Below are 16868 nucleotides of genomic sequence, written 5' to 3'. Positions count from 1 at the left end.
GTCACATGGCTGTGTCAGTGATCTATCGCTCACTAGCAGTGATCTATCTATCTATCTAGCAGTGAGCGATAGATCACATGACACAAAGAAATCATCTACTTGACCTACCTCGATGTCCCGGAATCTTCTTTTCTTGATTTATAAAAGCTTTGGTTCTAATTCATACTCTTAAAGGAGGTGTCCTATCTCTGCTATGTCCTTCCTATATTCTGCGACCATCACTCTTATTCAATAAAATGAGCTGGAGACCTATTGACTGTCACGGGTGTCCCCGCGATCCATGTTGCGGATTGTGGGTGCACCCGCGCTCTGCTGCCGCTGCCCCGTTCCTCTTGGGTCTGTACTTACCTGTCCCGGCTCCTGTTGGCTCCATCGCGGTCCCGTCCAGGCTGCAGGTCTGTTTCCTGTGTAGGCCTTGCGCTCCCGCTGCTAGGGCGCGCGCGCCTACTCTCTAGGAATTTAAAGGGCCAGCGTCCTCCTTATTGGTGCTGGCATACCTGGCTCTGCTATATAGCCTGGCTACTCCCAGCATCCCCTGCTGGATCTTCATGTCCTGTTACTGTAGAGAAAGCCCTCCGTGTTCCCGAGCGTTTCCAGACGCCTCTGTGGATGCTGTGATTCTGGTGTTCCTGTGTTCCTGGTATCCTGTGGCAGTCCTGGTATCCTGTGGCAGTCCTGGTATCCTGTGGCAGTCCTGGTATCCTGTGCCGGTCCTGGTATCCTGTGCCGGTCCTGGTATCCTGTGCCGGTCCTGGTATCCTGTGGAGCTCTGAGGTCCTGCCAGCCATCCAAGGTCCTGCCAGCCATACGTGGTCCTGCCTGCCCCCCGTGGTCCCAGTGTCTCTACCTTGGCTGCCGCCGCGGGCCTAGTCGCACCCGCGGGGCGACCTGGTGACTCCCGCCGCAGCAAGACTCCGCTCCCGGGTGCGGCTAAGGTTGTTATCTCCCGCGGTGGTCCAGGGAGTCCACTGTTTATCCCCGTGATTGTGACATTGACCTCCGTTGCCATGATCGGTTTGTATATTTCTGATATTTATGTGAGAAATATCTGAGATGATAATACTCTTGGAGATTATTTCTTAAAGTGACCTAATGATGCTGATGGGTCTGATGTCGCTAGGACCTCCAAAGTTTACTCAATCTATAAAGAATTTTTGACAATAACCAAGCTACTAAAATCTCATTAAAATCTCCACTTAAGTAAAAAGAAATTCTACTCACTTTGGATCCAGATTGTCCCTGTGGGCCAGGAGCTCCTCGTTCACCCTGCATTTAACATAAAAATGTATCATTTACTTTAGTTTCCATGACAAACTCTGCGTGGATTCCGCATCCCATTGACCCCAACCCAAACCCATCCACATGTGTAGGATGTTCACATGGATTTATAGCATCAAAGCAAAATAACACAATGGAAACAAGTTGTCCTTCTCTTATAAGTTGTGGACGCTAGGATACTTGAGAAGATCTGCAAGATGCAAAATACAGATTCACAGCATATGCAAGACAGTGATATAAGGGTTAACCTATGGAACTCAATGGTGGCACATGGTACAGTACTACCGGTAGTAGTGGTTGACACTTTTACGATAACGGCTAAAGTAACATTGTAACATTTCACGTGATTGGATGTCTTAATGTTTCTAAAGCTTACCCTCTCGCCATCCTTGCCTCGTCCCGGTAGTCCAGGCAGACCGGCCAAGCCAGCCTCTCCCGCAGGACCCGCCGGTCCAGTCTTTCCTTCTCTGCCTGGTTCACCCTGATAGAAAATACACACATTACACAACAGTCACTTGATATTAAGTCTCCATCCTTTCTCCTGGAGGGGTTCTACAGGAGAATTGAGCATTTTCTGATTACATGTAGGTACCAAGGTAACTTGCTTATGCGTTTCGAACATCTATGACTAAGAGTGGGAACCACTCGAAACGCATCTGCATTAAAATGCATTAAAAGTGTAATGTTAATAGTAACATCTACCTAGAGATTGGTCTTGATGGACCATTGTCTTTCTCGAATCTCATCAACTATGAAACTATGTAGAGTATATTTTTGGATTTTTTTGATGTACGCTGGATTCTTTTCATTTTTTTTTGGATACTGGTTCTGACACAGCTTTTCCGGGCAATGACTGAAAGAACGAATTTGGGTGGAAACTCTTTTATTGGTTTTTCAGCCTTAGTTTTGATCACCTTTTCTGTATGTTGTTAGTAGCAGCAGGATTGTGGAATGTGAATTCCACGGGGCTGTAGCTTCTGTAAGTGCACAGGAGGCCTGTCCTCACACTGCTGTGCTCTGTTTATTAAGCAACTCCACATTCCCTCCCTTCCGTTCTGATTGACAGATGTAGTATTACAGTAGTGTGAGGATATGGCCCCTGTAAAATCCTGGAATGTAAATCCCTTTTTCAGAGTCCTTCTGCTACTAACAACCTACTTAAAGGTCTGATTTCACATCTCACCAGGGACAATATCTATCACTGGCTGAAGAGAGCACAGAACACAGAAGTGTGAGAACACACTGCCAGTGCAATTGAAGCACTACAATCCCAGAATATAAATCCATATTTACACAAGGGGTTGATTATACATCTCTCCGGGAAGAAAACATAACTTTAGCTGCAGAGAGGACAGAGAACAGCAGTGTGAGGACACGCCCCCAGTGCACTTGGTGAAGCTAATATCTAGGAATATAAATCCATATTTCAGAGTCCTGATGCTACACAAAGGTCTGATTACACATCTCTCCGGGGACAATACATACATAGTCTACATGGTCACAACTTCTGACAACTTGATCCTTCTACAAAAAATGGTCCCCGCATAAAAGTATGTTGTCCCACGCGGGTGCATATTGAAGCAAACACCCATCGGTAATACCCTGATCTGTGCTGGCACCGATTGCGGGTGTTTGATATATTATGCACGTAAGAGCTGGCAGTGCATGGATGGCACCATTTTGGCTGTGATCGTTGCTTCCCATGACATCCGCGGGGAGAGATAATTCATCACCATGACAGCCTTGGGTCTTAAGACCAGGGGACCTGACATTTAAGTAGAACTGGCCATTGCCCATGACATTTTTGGATTTTGCTAATTTTTTGGTGACTTCAGCTTTCCATAGTCACGACATAGTCAAGGCCCCCCCAGTTGTTCCTCTTCCCCTCTAGTAAACAAATTGGGGGGGGGGGGGGGTCCAGCTTTGTCTTATTTGACAAACTTTTAAGTTTTTAATTTTAGCAAAATTATCTGGAGATCGATGGGACAGAACGCAGATGGCGATCCCCCCGCCCCACTCCCCTCCGTTTCTGCCTCCTCCGCTGGATATATTTATAAAATTTTGCTTCACCTTTTCACCCTTTTGTCCATCTTTTCCTGGCAAGCCGGCGTCTCCTGGATTTCCCTTTAAAAAAATGAAAAAATGTGTAGTTAATATTTTTAGAAATGTTTTTGGCTACAATATTCCAAGAGCTGAGACGGACATTTTTTAAAATTTTTCTTCAAATAGGCCCAAGGAATGTTTAAACCATAAAGGTCTTTCAATATACTGCAATACTATGATTGGGGGTGCATCAAGCTCTTAGATACCTTTGTGGCATCTAAGGGGTTATCTGCAGATAAAGGTGTCGGCACAGTTTGCCGCTAATAGTGGGTTTGCTCAATACATGGGAGGGAAAAGACCCAGGATATCAATTTATTTCAGAAGCTAATGGAAAAATGACTCATCTGATCCTCTAGCAAGTGATGGTTGAGGGGTCTATCTTTTGGGCTATGTCCGTAACATGGCCGCCATCTTGAAAGCCGTCCTATCGAAGAAGGCCAGAATTGTCTCAGAAATGAATTGCCTCAATCAATACAGAAAGCTGCAACAACAACTGGGAACATCCCCTGTGATGCACAGCTATGAGATGAAGGAGCTGGATCCAGTCATTCTGCACCTGCAGGAGAATCTATGGAGAATCTCTGTACTCATAAATGTTCAACCACTAGACATATCACAGGTGTAATTGTGGCAATCGATTTCTAAGACCACACCCAGTCTTCTCTGATACCTGACCAACTTCTCATTGATAGAAAATTGGCTTTAATCCAATACGGCACCTTTCAAAATGTCGCCCATGTTCCACTCATAACCTGATAGACAGGCCCCTCACACATTACTTGCTGGGGTATCAGTTTGGTCCCACAAACCCATCCCCATGATCCAATTCCATGAATTTTCCTGTCTACAAGGCTTGGTCTTTCCATAAACTTTCTATACCAAACGATCAACCACCCAACTGGAGAATGAGCCGATCATGGTCTAGACCATCAGTGGGGCTAAGCCTACACATACCGGTGAGGGGTCACCTGCTAGACTGCCAATGGTTATTTATAGCACTTCAAGAGTTGGTCTCTTGTAGAAATTAATTAGGATGTAACCATCTTGAAGACCTACAGCCCCCAACAAGATGATGGGAGTAATAAAGAGAGAGACGTATAGCTCAATCCTGACATAAATGAGCCATTAGTGCATCTTCCATTCCCCAAGGCGACTCGTAGACATGAGATTTCACTTAATGAGCTATGTACCACACCTCGCTTCTATTACTGCCATGAAGATGTTCTATATATACTCTCCATAACACCTCACTTATCCAAAGACATGCTCCATCCTCACAGCATGACCTCGATTCTAGCTCCGTCATGTAACATACCTCGATGGGCTCTTAATGTACTGTGTGTAATTATGGCTTCCATTACTCAGTGCAGCGTTGAAGTGATTCACAGCACAAAGAGAAACCTGTCTTGGAGGCACCTATTAAATTCCTCTTAGGACCCTAAGGGTCTGGGGTTTACTGTAACCTCAGACTCCTGGATGTTTGAGTTCATAATCATTTTTATAACACTTACCACATTTCCTGGTAGTCCCCTGGCTCCAGGTTGACCAGCAAGACCTGGTGGACCCTGGTGGAAAGAAATGAGGAACTTGGTGAAGACAAATGTACATATTATAATGAAGCACAACGGATGGGACCATTTGGAGATCCCTCTTTCCTCTGACCATTTGTCCAACAAAAGTTGGGCGAACATCTTGAACATGGTCAACTAGTACGAACAAAATTGGCGTTGGTACAATGTGTCATGGCCATGTCAAACTTATCTTGTCTATTAAATGACAAGTTTTCCTAAAACTGTTGAGGGAATTCTACATTCTAGAAGCATTTTGGGAACACAAAGATATCACCGAAAACCAGGACACCAGATTTATCCTACAGTTTACGGTAGAAAAGCTGTAATGGGGTTGTCCATGGCTAAAAAAACATTGGTTGGCTTGTTCTATAAAACATCCCCATGTCTGTCCTGCTTCACTGGAGGAAAAGAGGCTAAGCTGCAAATACCACAAATGCCCTGCAGAAAATGCTGGTGCTGTTTTTTGGAGTAAGGCTACATTCACACTGCCGTATGGGGGACGTTTATACGGCCAATGTATATACGGCAGTTATATGTCCCCCATAGGCAGCAATGGGCGCACGGCACCCTACGGGAGCGGTACGGTGCAGCACACGTGTGGCACCATACCGCTCTGTACCCCGGAAAAAGGTCGGACATGTCCTATCTTTGTCCGTAGTACGGCTCCGTGCGCCATTACTTCATATGGAGAGGGGCGGGGGCGAGCTGTGCTCACCTCCTCCTCCACTCCCTGTGCGCTACCGTTGCCCGCTACGGTACGGTACGGCGGGCAACGGCAGTGTGAATGCAGCCAAAGTGTTAATATCTTGGACATCCAATCTAACAAATTTTTCAGGATATTATCACACATGACGCTTACAGTAATAAAAATATGTATCTGATATAAGATATACTTACAACATCTCCCTTAGGCCCACGTTCTCCTTTGGCTCCTTCTCCGCCCTTTGGACCCTGCATTGAATAAATAAAGAAATTGTGGTCAGACTTACAAAATATGGCACATAACCTGTATGTAAGTTGCATTTGGCTTCAATTGTTTTTGTCTTCTATCTCCGTCACAATATGGAAGCACATTGGATGGAAGGGATCATTCCCCTTCGCCTCTTATGTCCTTGGTTAGAAGGATGGTTTATGGCTCTTCCACTTTAATGTCCAAGTTAGCTGAAAGAGTCAAAGTCGTTTCACTTTGACTTTGATTAAGGATTGAAAGGGTCATGGCACCCAACATGGAAAGAGTCCATAATCAGGTCCATGCTGGTAGGAGAGAAACAATTTGCTACCAGGTTGATATAAAATATGGGTGAATGGGATCACCAATGGGTTATTGTTGCTTGTAGGCCTATTCATCCTATGTATAAAGAGCCATTTATGTGTATCAATTTGGGTGGAGTGGGTCATCGACCTCTCATGTGACTGCCATGTTGGATGGAAAGGGTCACTCCCATTTCACCCTGTTCTCCATATTGATTGGAAAGAGTCACTGATCCCCAGTTTACATTTCAATTTGGTTGGAATAGGTCATTGTACTTCCACAGGTTCTTCCAGGTTTGGTGGAAATGGTCCTTATTCTAGGACTTCCATGTTGGTGTCAATGATCTACAGCGATGCTTGGCTGCACATATTCCATAGAAGAGGTCATCAGGTCATTGCATTTACACTTTGACTTTTGCAGGTCCTCACATTGTGACTCCTATAATGGAATGGATGGAAAGGACCATCATGTCCTACTTTGACCTCTATGTTTTTTTGGTTTAGTTCTATGCTGGATGAAAAGAGTCAATGCTCCACTGCTTCTTCTTCCACCATGGAGATTCTTGGAAAATATACAAAAACGAAAACCACATCTCTTTTAGCTACCTTATAAGGCAGCTCCTTTAACATCAAGCATGATTTCCAGGAAGCCTAATGCCGTGATGCAGGATTTAAACCAAACCAGTATATCTATTCCAGAAGGAACCGATTCCCAACTGTAGATACATCTTTCGATGTGGTTGCATCTCTTCTGTATAGTGTAGGGTTTGGCTGAGTTAGAGGATTTTGGTCATTATGCTTCCTGAAAGTCAGGCTTGATGTTAAGGGGGCTGCCTAAAGAGGCATGGTTTTCCTTAACCCATTGTGGAAAACTTATTTGCATATTTCCCATAATCCACTTGTAGAACATCAATGACAATAAGTCTCTACATGCTTACAATTCGGCCTTAATTGGCAAAGTCTCCGTAAGGTTTGGTTTAAATGCTGCATCATGTCATTAGGCTTCATGAAAGTCATTCTTGATGTTAATGGGGCTGCCTTATAAAGTAGCAAAAAGAGGCGTGGCTTTCCTTAGCCCATCTTGGAAAATGTATTTGCATATTTTCCCAAAATACCCTAGAGGAGCATCAATAGCTATAAATCTACAAAGGCCTACAAGGCGGCATTAATTGGCAAAGTCTCTGTAAGGAGAACTCTTACTTATCCTCGGTGGATGTCGGTACAATGTGCTATTTATTGTTTTCCAGCAATCTTTCCTCTGTCTCAATATAGAAGGTTCATTCACTATTCTGCTGTGTCAGCTTGGCAAGTGATTTTAGTTAAATCCACCGTACACACTGACCCAAATGTTCAGCCAGCACCGATCCTCACTGGGAAGCCTCCATGAGATCTCCATGACTGAGCACCCGCTGTAACATGGTGGTGTTTGTCCTACGTCTAAATTGCAGATGTGTATAGCCTCTGTTTGCTTTATTTAGGTGCAAGACGAATCCGGCAAATTACAAGCTGTAGGTCTTCATGTCCCAACCTCGGGTCTCTACAAATCTGGAAGCTGAGCCTACAAACAGTGATCCCTCTATGCATCAAATAAGCAACTGTGCCCCATGACAAAGTCAACTCTGCTTCATCTGTAATACAAATCTCAAGTTACTAATTCACTCTGATATCTCTCTATTATCTACGTTCCAGGTCCCATGTCCTGGATTTTAACATTGTGTGAATATAATGAAGGGGTAGGACGCTGTCAGCTCCCTGCATCACATTTAGCCTCTGTCACTGCTGTGTATGGATCCGAGATTAGGAAAGGGATTCAAAGGTTGGGCCAGAACGGAAAAAGAGGGTACAATAGGGGTGTATTTGGGGGTGCACAATGGTGAAAGGGGTGCAATGCTGGTGAGGTTAAGTTTGGTGCTATTTCACTGTGTGGAACAAGAGGGAGTGTCCAGGCCTGTAGGGGGCACTAAAAAGAAGGTTGTTTTACCCTTTCCTGACTCCCCCTGAGGGGGCTCTGCCTTACTAAACAAAAATTCATGCTACAACTTTTATATCTTTTCCTGTGTCAAACAAGTTGGGAGCTCAGTCCATAAGGATTGTCACCCACCCATTCTCTTGTGTTGTTATATAGAAATGAAAATAAGCTTAACTAATTAACGGATCAGAGGTCTGGGAAAGCTGAGTGACAACCTCTGAAGAAGGAGATGTTATTGTGTTGCCACCCGACTATTTCATATTTAGCTTGAAGTTCTGTAACTAAACACTTTGGCCTAATGGTGACCCCAGCAAGAAGTGCTACAGTCCCATAGTCCAAAGCACGTAGTCCTACAGCCCCATAGTCCAAAACACATAGTCCTAAAGCCCCATTGTCCAAAGCACATAGTCCTACAGCCCCATAGTCCAAAGCACATAGTCCTACAGCCCTATAGTCCAAAGCACAAAGTCCTTCAGGCCCATAGTCCAAAGCACATAGTCCTAGAGCCTCATAGTCCAAAGCACATAGTCCTAAAGCCCCATAGTCCAAAGCACATAGTCCTACAGCCCTATAGTCCAAAGCACAAAGTCCTTCAGGCCCATAGTCCAAAGCACATAGTCCTAGAGCCTCATAGTCCAAAGCACATAGTCCTAAAGCCCCATAGTCCAAAGCACATAGTCCTACAGCCCGGTAGTCAAAAGCAAGTAGTCCTACAGCCCCATAATCCAAAGCACATAGTCCTACAGCCCCATAGTCCAAAGCAGGTAGTCCTAAAGCCCCATAGTCCAAAGCACATAGTCCTACAGCCCCATAGTCCAAAGCACATAGTCCTACAGCCCCATAGTCCAAAGCACATAGTCCTACAGCCCCATAGTCCAAAGCACATAGTCCTACAGCCCCATAGTCCAAAGCAGGTAGTCCTAAAGCCCCACAGTCCAAAGCACATAGTCCTATAGCCCGGTAGTCAAAAGCAAGTAGTCCTACAGCCCCATAGTCCAAAGCACATAGTCCTACAGCCCCATAGTCCAAAGCAGGTAGTCCTAAAGCCCCATAGTCCAAAGCACATAGTCCTACAGCCCCATAGTCCAAAGCACATAGTCCTACAGCCCCATAGTCCAAAGCACATAGTCCTACAGCCCCATAGTCCAAAGCACATAGTCCTACAGCCCCATAGTCCAAAGCACATAGTCCTACAGCCCCATAGTCCAAAGCAGGTAGTCCTAAAGCCCCATAGTCCAAAGCACATAGTCCTACAGCCCCATAGTCCAAAGCACATAGTCCTACAGCCCCATAGTCCAAAGCACATAGTCCTACAGCCCCATAGTCCAAAGCACATAGTCCTAAAGCCCCATTGTCCAAAACACATAGTCCTACAGCCCCATAGTCCAAAGCACATAGTCCTACAGCTCCGTAGTCCAAAGCACATAGTCCTAAAGCCCCATTGTCCAAAGCACATAGTCCTACAGCTCCGTAGTCCAAAGCACATAGTCCTATAGCCCCATAGTCCAAAGCACATAGTCCTACAGCCCCGTAGTCCAAAGCACATAGTCCTAAAGCCCCATTGTCCAAAGCACATAGTCCTACAGCCCCGTAGTCCAAAGCACGTAGTCGTACACTCCCATAGTCCAAAGCACATAGTCCTACAGCCCCGTAGTCCAAAGCACATAGTCCTACAGCCCCATAGTCCAAAGCACAAAGTCCTACAGCCCCATAGCTTAAAGCAAGTGGTGGTCCTACATTCCGTAGTCCAAAACACAAAGTCCTACAGCCCTGTAGTCCAAAGCACATAGTCCTACAGCCCCGTAGTCCAAAGCACAAAGTCCTACAGTACCATAGTCCAAAGCACATAGTCCTACAGCCCCGTAGTCCAAAGCACATAGTCCTACAGCCCCATAGTCCAAAGCAAGTAGTCCTACAGCCCCGTAGTCCAAAGCACATTGTCCTACAACCCGTAGTCCAAAGCACGTAGTCCTACAGATTCATAGTCCGAAGCACATAGTCCTACAGGCCCATAGTCCAAAGAAAGTAGTCCTACAGCCCCGTAGTCCAAAGCAGATTGTCCTACAGCCCCGTAGTCCAAAGCAGATTGTCCTACAGCCCCGTAGTCCAAAGCAGATTGTCCTACAGCCCCGTAGTCCAAAGCAGATTGTCCTACAGCGCCGTAGTTCAAAGCAAGTAGTCCTACAGCCCCGTAGTCCAAAGCACATAGTCCTACAGCCCGATAGTCCAAAGCACATAGTCCTACAGCCCCGTAGTCCAAAGCACATAGTCCTACAGCCCCATAGTCCAAAGCACGTAGTCCTACAGATTCATAGTCCAAAGCACGTAGCCCTACAGCCCTGTTGTCCAAAGCACATAGTCGTACAGCACCGTAGTCCAAAGCACATAGTCCTACAGCCCCGTAGTCCAAAGCACGTAGTCGTACACTCCCATAGTCCAAAGCACATAGTCCTACAGCCCCGTAGTCCAAAGCACATAGTCCTAGAGATTCATACTCCAAAGCACAAAGTCCTACAGCCCCATAGCTTAAAGCAAGTGGTGGTCCTACATTCCGTAGTCCAAAACACAAAGTCCTACAGCCCTGTAGTCCAAAGCACATAGTCCTACAGCCCCGTAGTCCAAAGCACAAAGTCCTACAGTACCATAGTCCAAAGCACATAGTCCTACAGCCCCGTAGTCCAAAGCACATAGTCCTACAGCCCGATAGTCCAAAGCACATAGTCCTACAGCCCCGTAGTCCAAAGCACATAGTCCTACAGCCCCATAGTCCAAAGCACGTAGTCCTACAGATTCATAGTCCTACAGCCCTGTTGTCCAAAGCACATAGTCATACAGCACCATAGTCCAAAGCACATAGTCCTACAGCCCCATAGCTTAAAGCAAGTGGTGGTCCTACATTCCGTAGTCCAAAACACAAAGTCCTACAGCCCTGTAGTCCAAAGCACATAGTCCTACAGCCCCGTAGTCCAAAGCACAAAGTCCTACAGTACCATAGTCCAAAGCACATAGTCCTACAGCCCCGTAGTCCAAAGCACATAGTCCTACAGCCCTGTAGTCCAAAGCACATAGTCCTACAGCCCCGTAGTCCAAAGCACAAAGTCCTACAGTACCATAGTCCAAAGCACATAGTCCTACAGCCCCGTAGTCCAAAGCACATAGTCCTACAGCCCGATAGTCCAAAGCACATAGTCCTACAGCCCCGTAGTCCAAAGCACATAGTCCTACAGCCCTGTAGTCCAAAGCACATAGTCCTACAGCCCCGTAGTCCAAAGCACAAAGTCCTACAGTACCATAGTCCAAAGCACATAGTCCTACAGCCCCGTAGTCCAAAGCACATAGTCCTACAGCCCTGTAGTCCAAAGCACATAGTCCTACAGCCCCGTAGTCCAAAGCACAAAGTCCTACAGTACCATAGTCCAAAGCACATAGTCCTACAGCCCCGTAGTCCAAAGCACATAGTCCTACAGCCCGATAGTCCAAAGCACATAGTCCTACAGCCCCGTAGTCCAAAGCACATAGTCCTACAGCCCCATAGTCCAAAGCACGTAGTCCTACAGATTCATAGTCCTACAGCCCTGTTGTCCAAAGCACATAGTCATACAGCACCATAGTCCAAAGCACATAGTCCTACAGCCCCATAGTCCAAAGCACGTAGTCGTACACTCCTATAGTCCAAAGCACATAGTCATACAGCACCATAGTCCAAAGCACATAGTCCTACAGCCCCGTAGTCCTACAGTCCCATAGTCCAAAGCACATAGTCCTACAGCCCCATAGTCCTACAGCCCCATAGTCCTACAGCCCCATAGTCCTACAGCCCCATAGTCCTACAGCCCCATAGTCCAAAACACATAGTCCTACAGCCTGGTAGTCCATGATTCTTTCTGCTCAGAACATACATGAGGACCCCACAGCCCCTTACCCGGGGAGGCCAGGAGATGTATCTGTACAGTATGAAGCATTGACTTCTGCTGTTAATATTGGAGCCAGAGAAGTGACGGCGTTGCTGCTTTTATTGCCAATGACTTATTCATTATTGTCTCCGGAGGCCGTCAGCAGCCACTTAAAGGGATGAAGCCACAGTAAAGAGCGTCTTGGTGGACAGGTGGAGGAAAAGCAGTGTCATCGGGGTGATGTGTATGAGGAGGGAATGACAAGTGGGACAATCTCATGCCATATTTTACAGGAAATCTACCATGAAAATCCATCCTGATAAACCAGGGACATTACTCATAGATCCAGGCACCGGGACTGTGGTATCTGCTTATATTTATTATCCATGGCTTGCATACTTCTAAAATCAACTTTGAAAATTATGATTCTGGTGAGTTACCAGGGCCCCTCTGTGTGGTAGCTTCACAGCCTGTTATACTGTGCAGGAGAACATCCCCCCTCCTGTACTGACTCTTACTGTCCGGTACATACCTGTGGTCCTGCAGGTCCGATGGGGCCCACATCTCCAGTTAGTCCCTGCGATCCCTGGAAAATATAAAGAACATTTGATAGAGGCGCTGGACATATCATAGTCTCCCCCCATGTCTAGTAACTGGGACTTTACAGGCCAAAGGACATGGAGGAGACTGACCCCCTCTTATCTGAGCACCAAATGATAATATAGAGATACATTCATAGATAAATAGATACAAGACAATTCCATCATCTGTTATTCCTCTGTCTGGAGTAAAGGTACCAGTAATAAAGATACGACCCCCGGGGACTGTACACGACCCCCACTCACCGGCTCTCCAGGTTCTCCTTCATCTCCCTTCTCTCCAGGAATTCCCTAGGAGCAAGGAACATTTTCCATACATAAATCTTCTTACGGTAAAGGAAGAATGAGATATTGATGATAGATAGGAGATAGATAGATAGATAGATGATAGATAGATAGATAGGAGATAGATAGATAGATAGATAGATAGATAGATAGATAGATAGATAGATAGATAGATAGGAGATAGATAGATAGATAGATAGATAGATAGATAGATAGATAGATAGATAGGAGATAGATAGTTGCAGATACTTACAGGGACTCCGGGTTCACCGACTACAGTCACTGCCTGGAAGAGAACAGATACATGACTTTGCAGTAATATTATAAGGTATATGGAAAGTAGAGGGTTAATAAGCTCATATTGTTCCTTCCCTCCATTAGCAAAGTAAAGAGCGGAGGTTTAACGGAAACTTAATGGGGGTTTAATGTGTCATTCAAAAACTCCATTAACATCAATGTAAATCCGTTTCGGCAGGGATCCGTTATCCATGTGTTTTTTGGACAGATAAAATGGCGGAGGCCGCAGGATTTTTACTCCGTTTTAAAAAAAAAACGCATGGATAACGGACCATGACCATGACGGATGACGTACAATGTACAGTGATGTCAATGGGATCTTTGCCTAATACGTTCAATCTCCTTTAAGGCTCCATTCTTTACTTTTTAACGGAGGGAAGGAACAGTAGTGTGAATTGAGCCTAATAATCTCAGACATGCCGCATTATACTATAGACCCTGTTGGATCATGATGTGACCCCTCAATACAAACTAGATACCCCTAACAGGCTGCAATTCACATAACAACCACTAGTGGCCGCACTGGGACACACATGGGACATCACTTTTTGACAATGTTGCAAAATCATGTTCACTTCAAAAACTGCTCATCCGGTGACACATTACAGGAGGGAGGACACATGTGCACATGTTATACTGATATACAGAGCCATACGTACCTCTCCAGCAATGCCCGGTACACCAGGAGGACCAGAGGCTCCCTGAGGGACAGAAGACACAGGGTCAGGAGAAGAGGGACACAAGTGATTCATGACACATTACAGTATCTACTCCCATAGAAATACCTGATCTCCTTTATCTCCCTTGGGTCCTAAAGGTCCGATATCTCCGCGCTCCCCCTGTAACATAAACAATCAAGACAATGAAATCAATTATCTGCAACAAAAAAATCCCGGCCAATGTTTATTTGTTACTTATATCCTAATACTACTATTACTATACTAATACCACTACTACATCTACTACTTCTACTATTGCTCTACTTCTACTATACTATTACTATTAATATTACTCCTATTACTATTTCACTATTACTACAACTTCTACTATACTATTCCTACTACTATTACTATTATTACTACAATTGCACTAGTACTATTACTGCAGCGACACTATTAATATTATTCCTATTACTATTGCTCTAGTACTACAACTTCTACTACACTGTTACTACTGTTATTACTACTATTGCTACTACTACTTTTACCACTCGATTACTACTACTAGTATTGCACCATCAATCACTTCTACAATTTCTACCATACTATTACAACTACTACTTTTGTACTAATACCACTATTATTATTATTATTGTTACTACTAACATTACTACTTCAACTATACTATAACTTCGACTACCACTGCTAATTATATTATGCTTCTTCCGGTTATCAGTGTGGAACCACAGATATCAACCGGTATGTCTGCAGTGTAATAATATCACATGTTATGGATGATACATGGTACAGGGTCAGGATGGGTCGGGATGACTGCAGTGTAATAATATCACATGTTATGGATGATACATGGTACAGGGTCAGGAGGGGCCGGGATGTCTGCAGTGTAATAATATCACATGTTAGGGATGATACATGGTACAGGGTCAGGAGGGGCCGGGATGTCTGCAGTGTAATAATATGACATGTTATGGATGATACATGGTACAGGGTCAGGAGGGGCCGGGATGTCTGCAGTGTAATAATATGACATGTTATGGATGATACATGGTACAGGGTCAGGAGGGGCCGGGATGTCTGCAGTGTAATAATATCACATGTTATGGATGATACATGGTACAGGGTCAGGAGGGGCCGGCATGTCTGCAGTGTAATAATATCACATGTTATGGATGATACATGGTACAGGGTCAGGAGGGGCCGGGATGTCTGCAGTGTAATAATATCACATGTTATGGGTGATACATGGTACAGGGTCAGGAGGGGCCGGGATGTCTGCAGTGTAATAATATCACATGTTATGGCTGATACATGGTACAGGGTCAGGAGGGGCCGGGATGTCTGCAGTGTAATAATATCACGTTATGGATGATACATGGTACAGGGTCAGGAGGGGCCGGGATGTCTTCAGTGTAATAATATCACATGTTATGGATGATACATGGTACAGGGACAGGAGAGGCCGGAATGTCTGCAGTGTAATAATATCACATGTTATGGATGCTACATGGTACAGGGTCAGGAGGGGCCGGGATGTCTGCAGTGTAATAATATGACATGTTATGGATGATACATGGTACAGGGTCAGGAGGGGCCGGGATGTCTGCAGTGTAATAATATGACATGTTATGGATGATACATGGTACAGGGTCAGGAGGGGCCGGGATGTCTGCAGTGTAATAATATCACATGTTATGGATGATACATGGTACAGGGTCAGGAGGGGCCGGCATGTCTGCAGTGTAATAATATCACATGTTATGGATGATACATGGTACAGGGTCAGGAGGGGCCGGGATGTCTGCAGTGTAATAATATCACATGTTATGGGTGATACATGGTACAGGGTCAGGAGGGGCCGGGATGTCTGCAGTGTAATAATATCACATGTTATGGCTGATACATGGTACAGGGTCAGGAGGGGCCGGGATGTCTGCAGTGTAATAATATCACGTTATGGATGATACATGGTACAGGGTCAGGAGGGGCCGGGATGTCTTCAGTGTAATAATATCACATGTTATGGATGATACATGGTACAGGGACAGGAGAGGCCGGAATGTCTGCAGTGTAATAATATCACATGTTATGGATAATACATGGTACAGGGTCAGGAGGGGCCGGGATGTATGCAGTGTAACAATATCACATGTTATGGATGATACATGGTACAGGGTCAGGAGGGGTCGGGATGTCTGCAGTGTAACAATATCACATGTTATGGATGATACATGGTGCAGGGTCAGGAGGGGCCGGGGTGTCTGCAGTGTAATAATATCACATGTTATGGATGATACATGGTACAGGGTCAGGAAAGGCCTGGATGTATGCAGTGTAACAATATCACATGTTATGGATGATACATGGTACAGGGTCAGGAGGGGCCGGGATGTCTGCAGTGTAATAATATCACATGTTATGGATGATACATGGTGCAGGGTCAGGAGGGGTCGGGATGTCTGCAGTGTAATAATATCACATGTTATGGATGATACATGGTACAGGGTCAGGAGGGGCCGGGATGTCTGCAGTGTAATAATATCACATGTTATGGATGATACATGGTACAGGGTCAGGAGGGGCCGGGATGTCTGCAGTGTAATAATATCACATGTTATGGATGATACATGGTACAGGGTCAGGAGGGGCCGGGATGTCTGCAGTGTAATAATATCACGTTATGGATGATACATGGTGCAGGGTCAGGAGGGGCCGGGATGTCTGCAGTGTAATAATATCACATGTTATGGATAATACATGGTGCAGGGTCAGGAGGGGCCGGGATGTCTGCAGTGTAATAATATCACATATTATGGATGATACATGGTACAGGGTCAGGAGGGGTCGGGATGTCTGCAGTGTAATAATATCACATGTTATGGATAATACATGGTACAGGGTCAGGAGGGGCCGGGATGTCTGCAGTGTAATAATATCACATGTTA

General features: G+C 45.3%; 1 protein-coding gene across 2 annotated transcripts in view; it reads right to left on the bottom strand.

The window, feature by feature from the left end:
- Window positions 1–16868, bottom strand: part of COL22A1 (collagen type XXII alpha 1 chain) — a 315022-nt gene that overhangs the window by 64487 nt on the left and 233667 nt on the right. For both annotated transcript variants that reach the window (XM_072151139.1, XM_072151140.1), the window contains 10 exons: window positions 14032–14085; window positions 13906–13947; window positions 13203–13235; window positions 12911–12955; window positions 12598–12651; window positions 5850–5903; window positions 4893–4946; window positions 3349–3402; window positions 1655–1759; window positions 1222–1266 (listed from right to left, as the gene is read on the bottom strand). In XM_072151139.1, coding sequence (XP_072007240.1) covers window positions 1222–1266; window positions 1655–1759; window positions 3349–3402; window positions 4893–4946; window positions 5850–5903; window positions 12598–12651; window positions 12911–12955; window positions 13203–13235; window positions 13906–13947; window positions 14032–14085 — 540 coding nt within the window. The remainder of the gene's footprint in view (window positions 1–1221; window positions 1267–1654; window positions 1760–3348; window positions 3403–4892; window positions 4947–5849; window positions 5904–12597; window positions 12652–12910; window positions 12956–13202; window positions 13236–13905; window positions 13948–14031; window positions 14086–16868) is intronic.

This window comes from Engystomops pustulosus, chromosome 5, assembly GCF_040894005.1.
Source record: "Engystomops pustulosus chromosome 5, aEngPut4.maternal, whole genome shotgun sequence".
NCBI lineage: Eukaryota > Metazoa > Chordata > Amphibia > Anura > Leptodactylidae > Engystomops > Engystomops pustulosus.
Note: the sequence above shows the minus strand (reverse complement) of the source record. Positions and strands in the feature narration are given on the sequence as shown.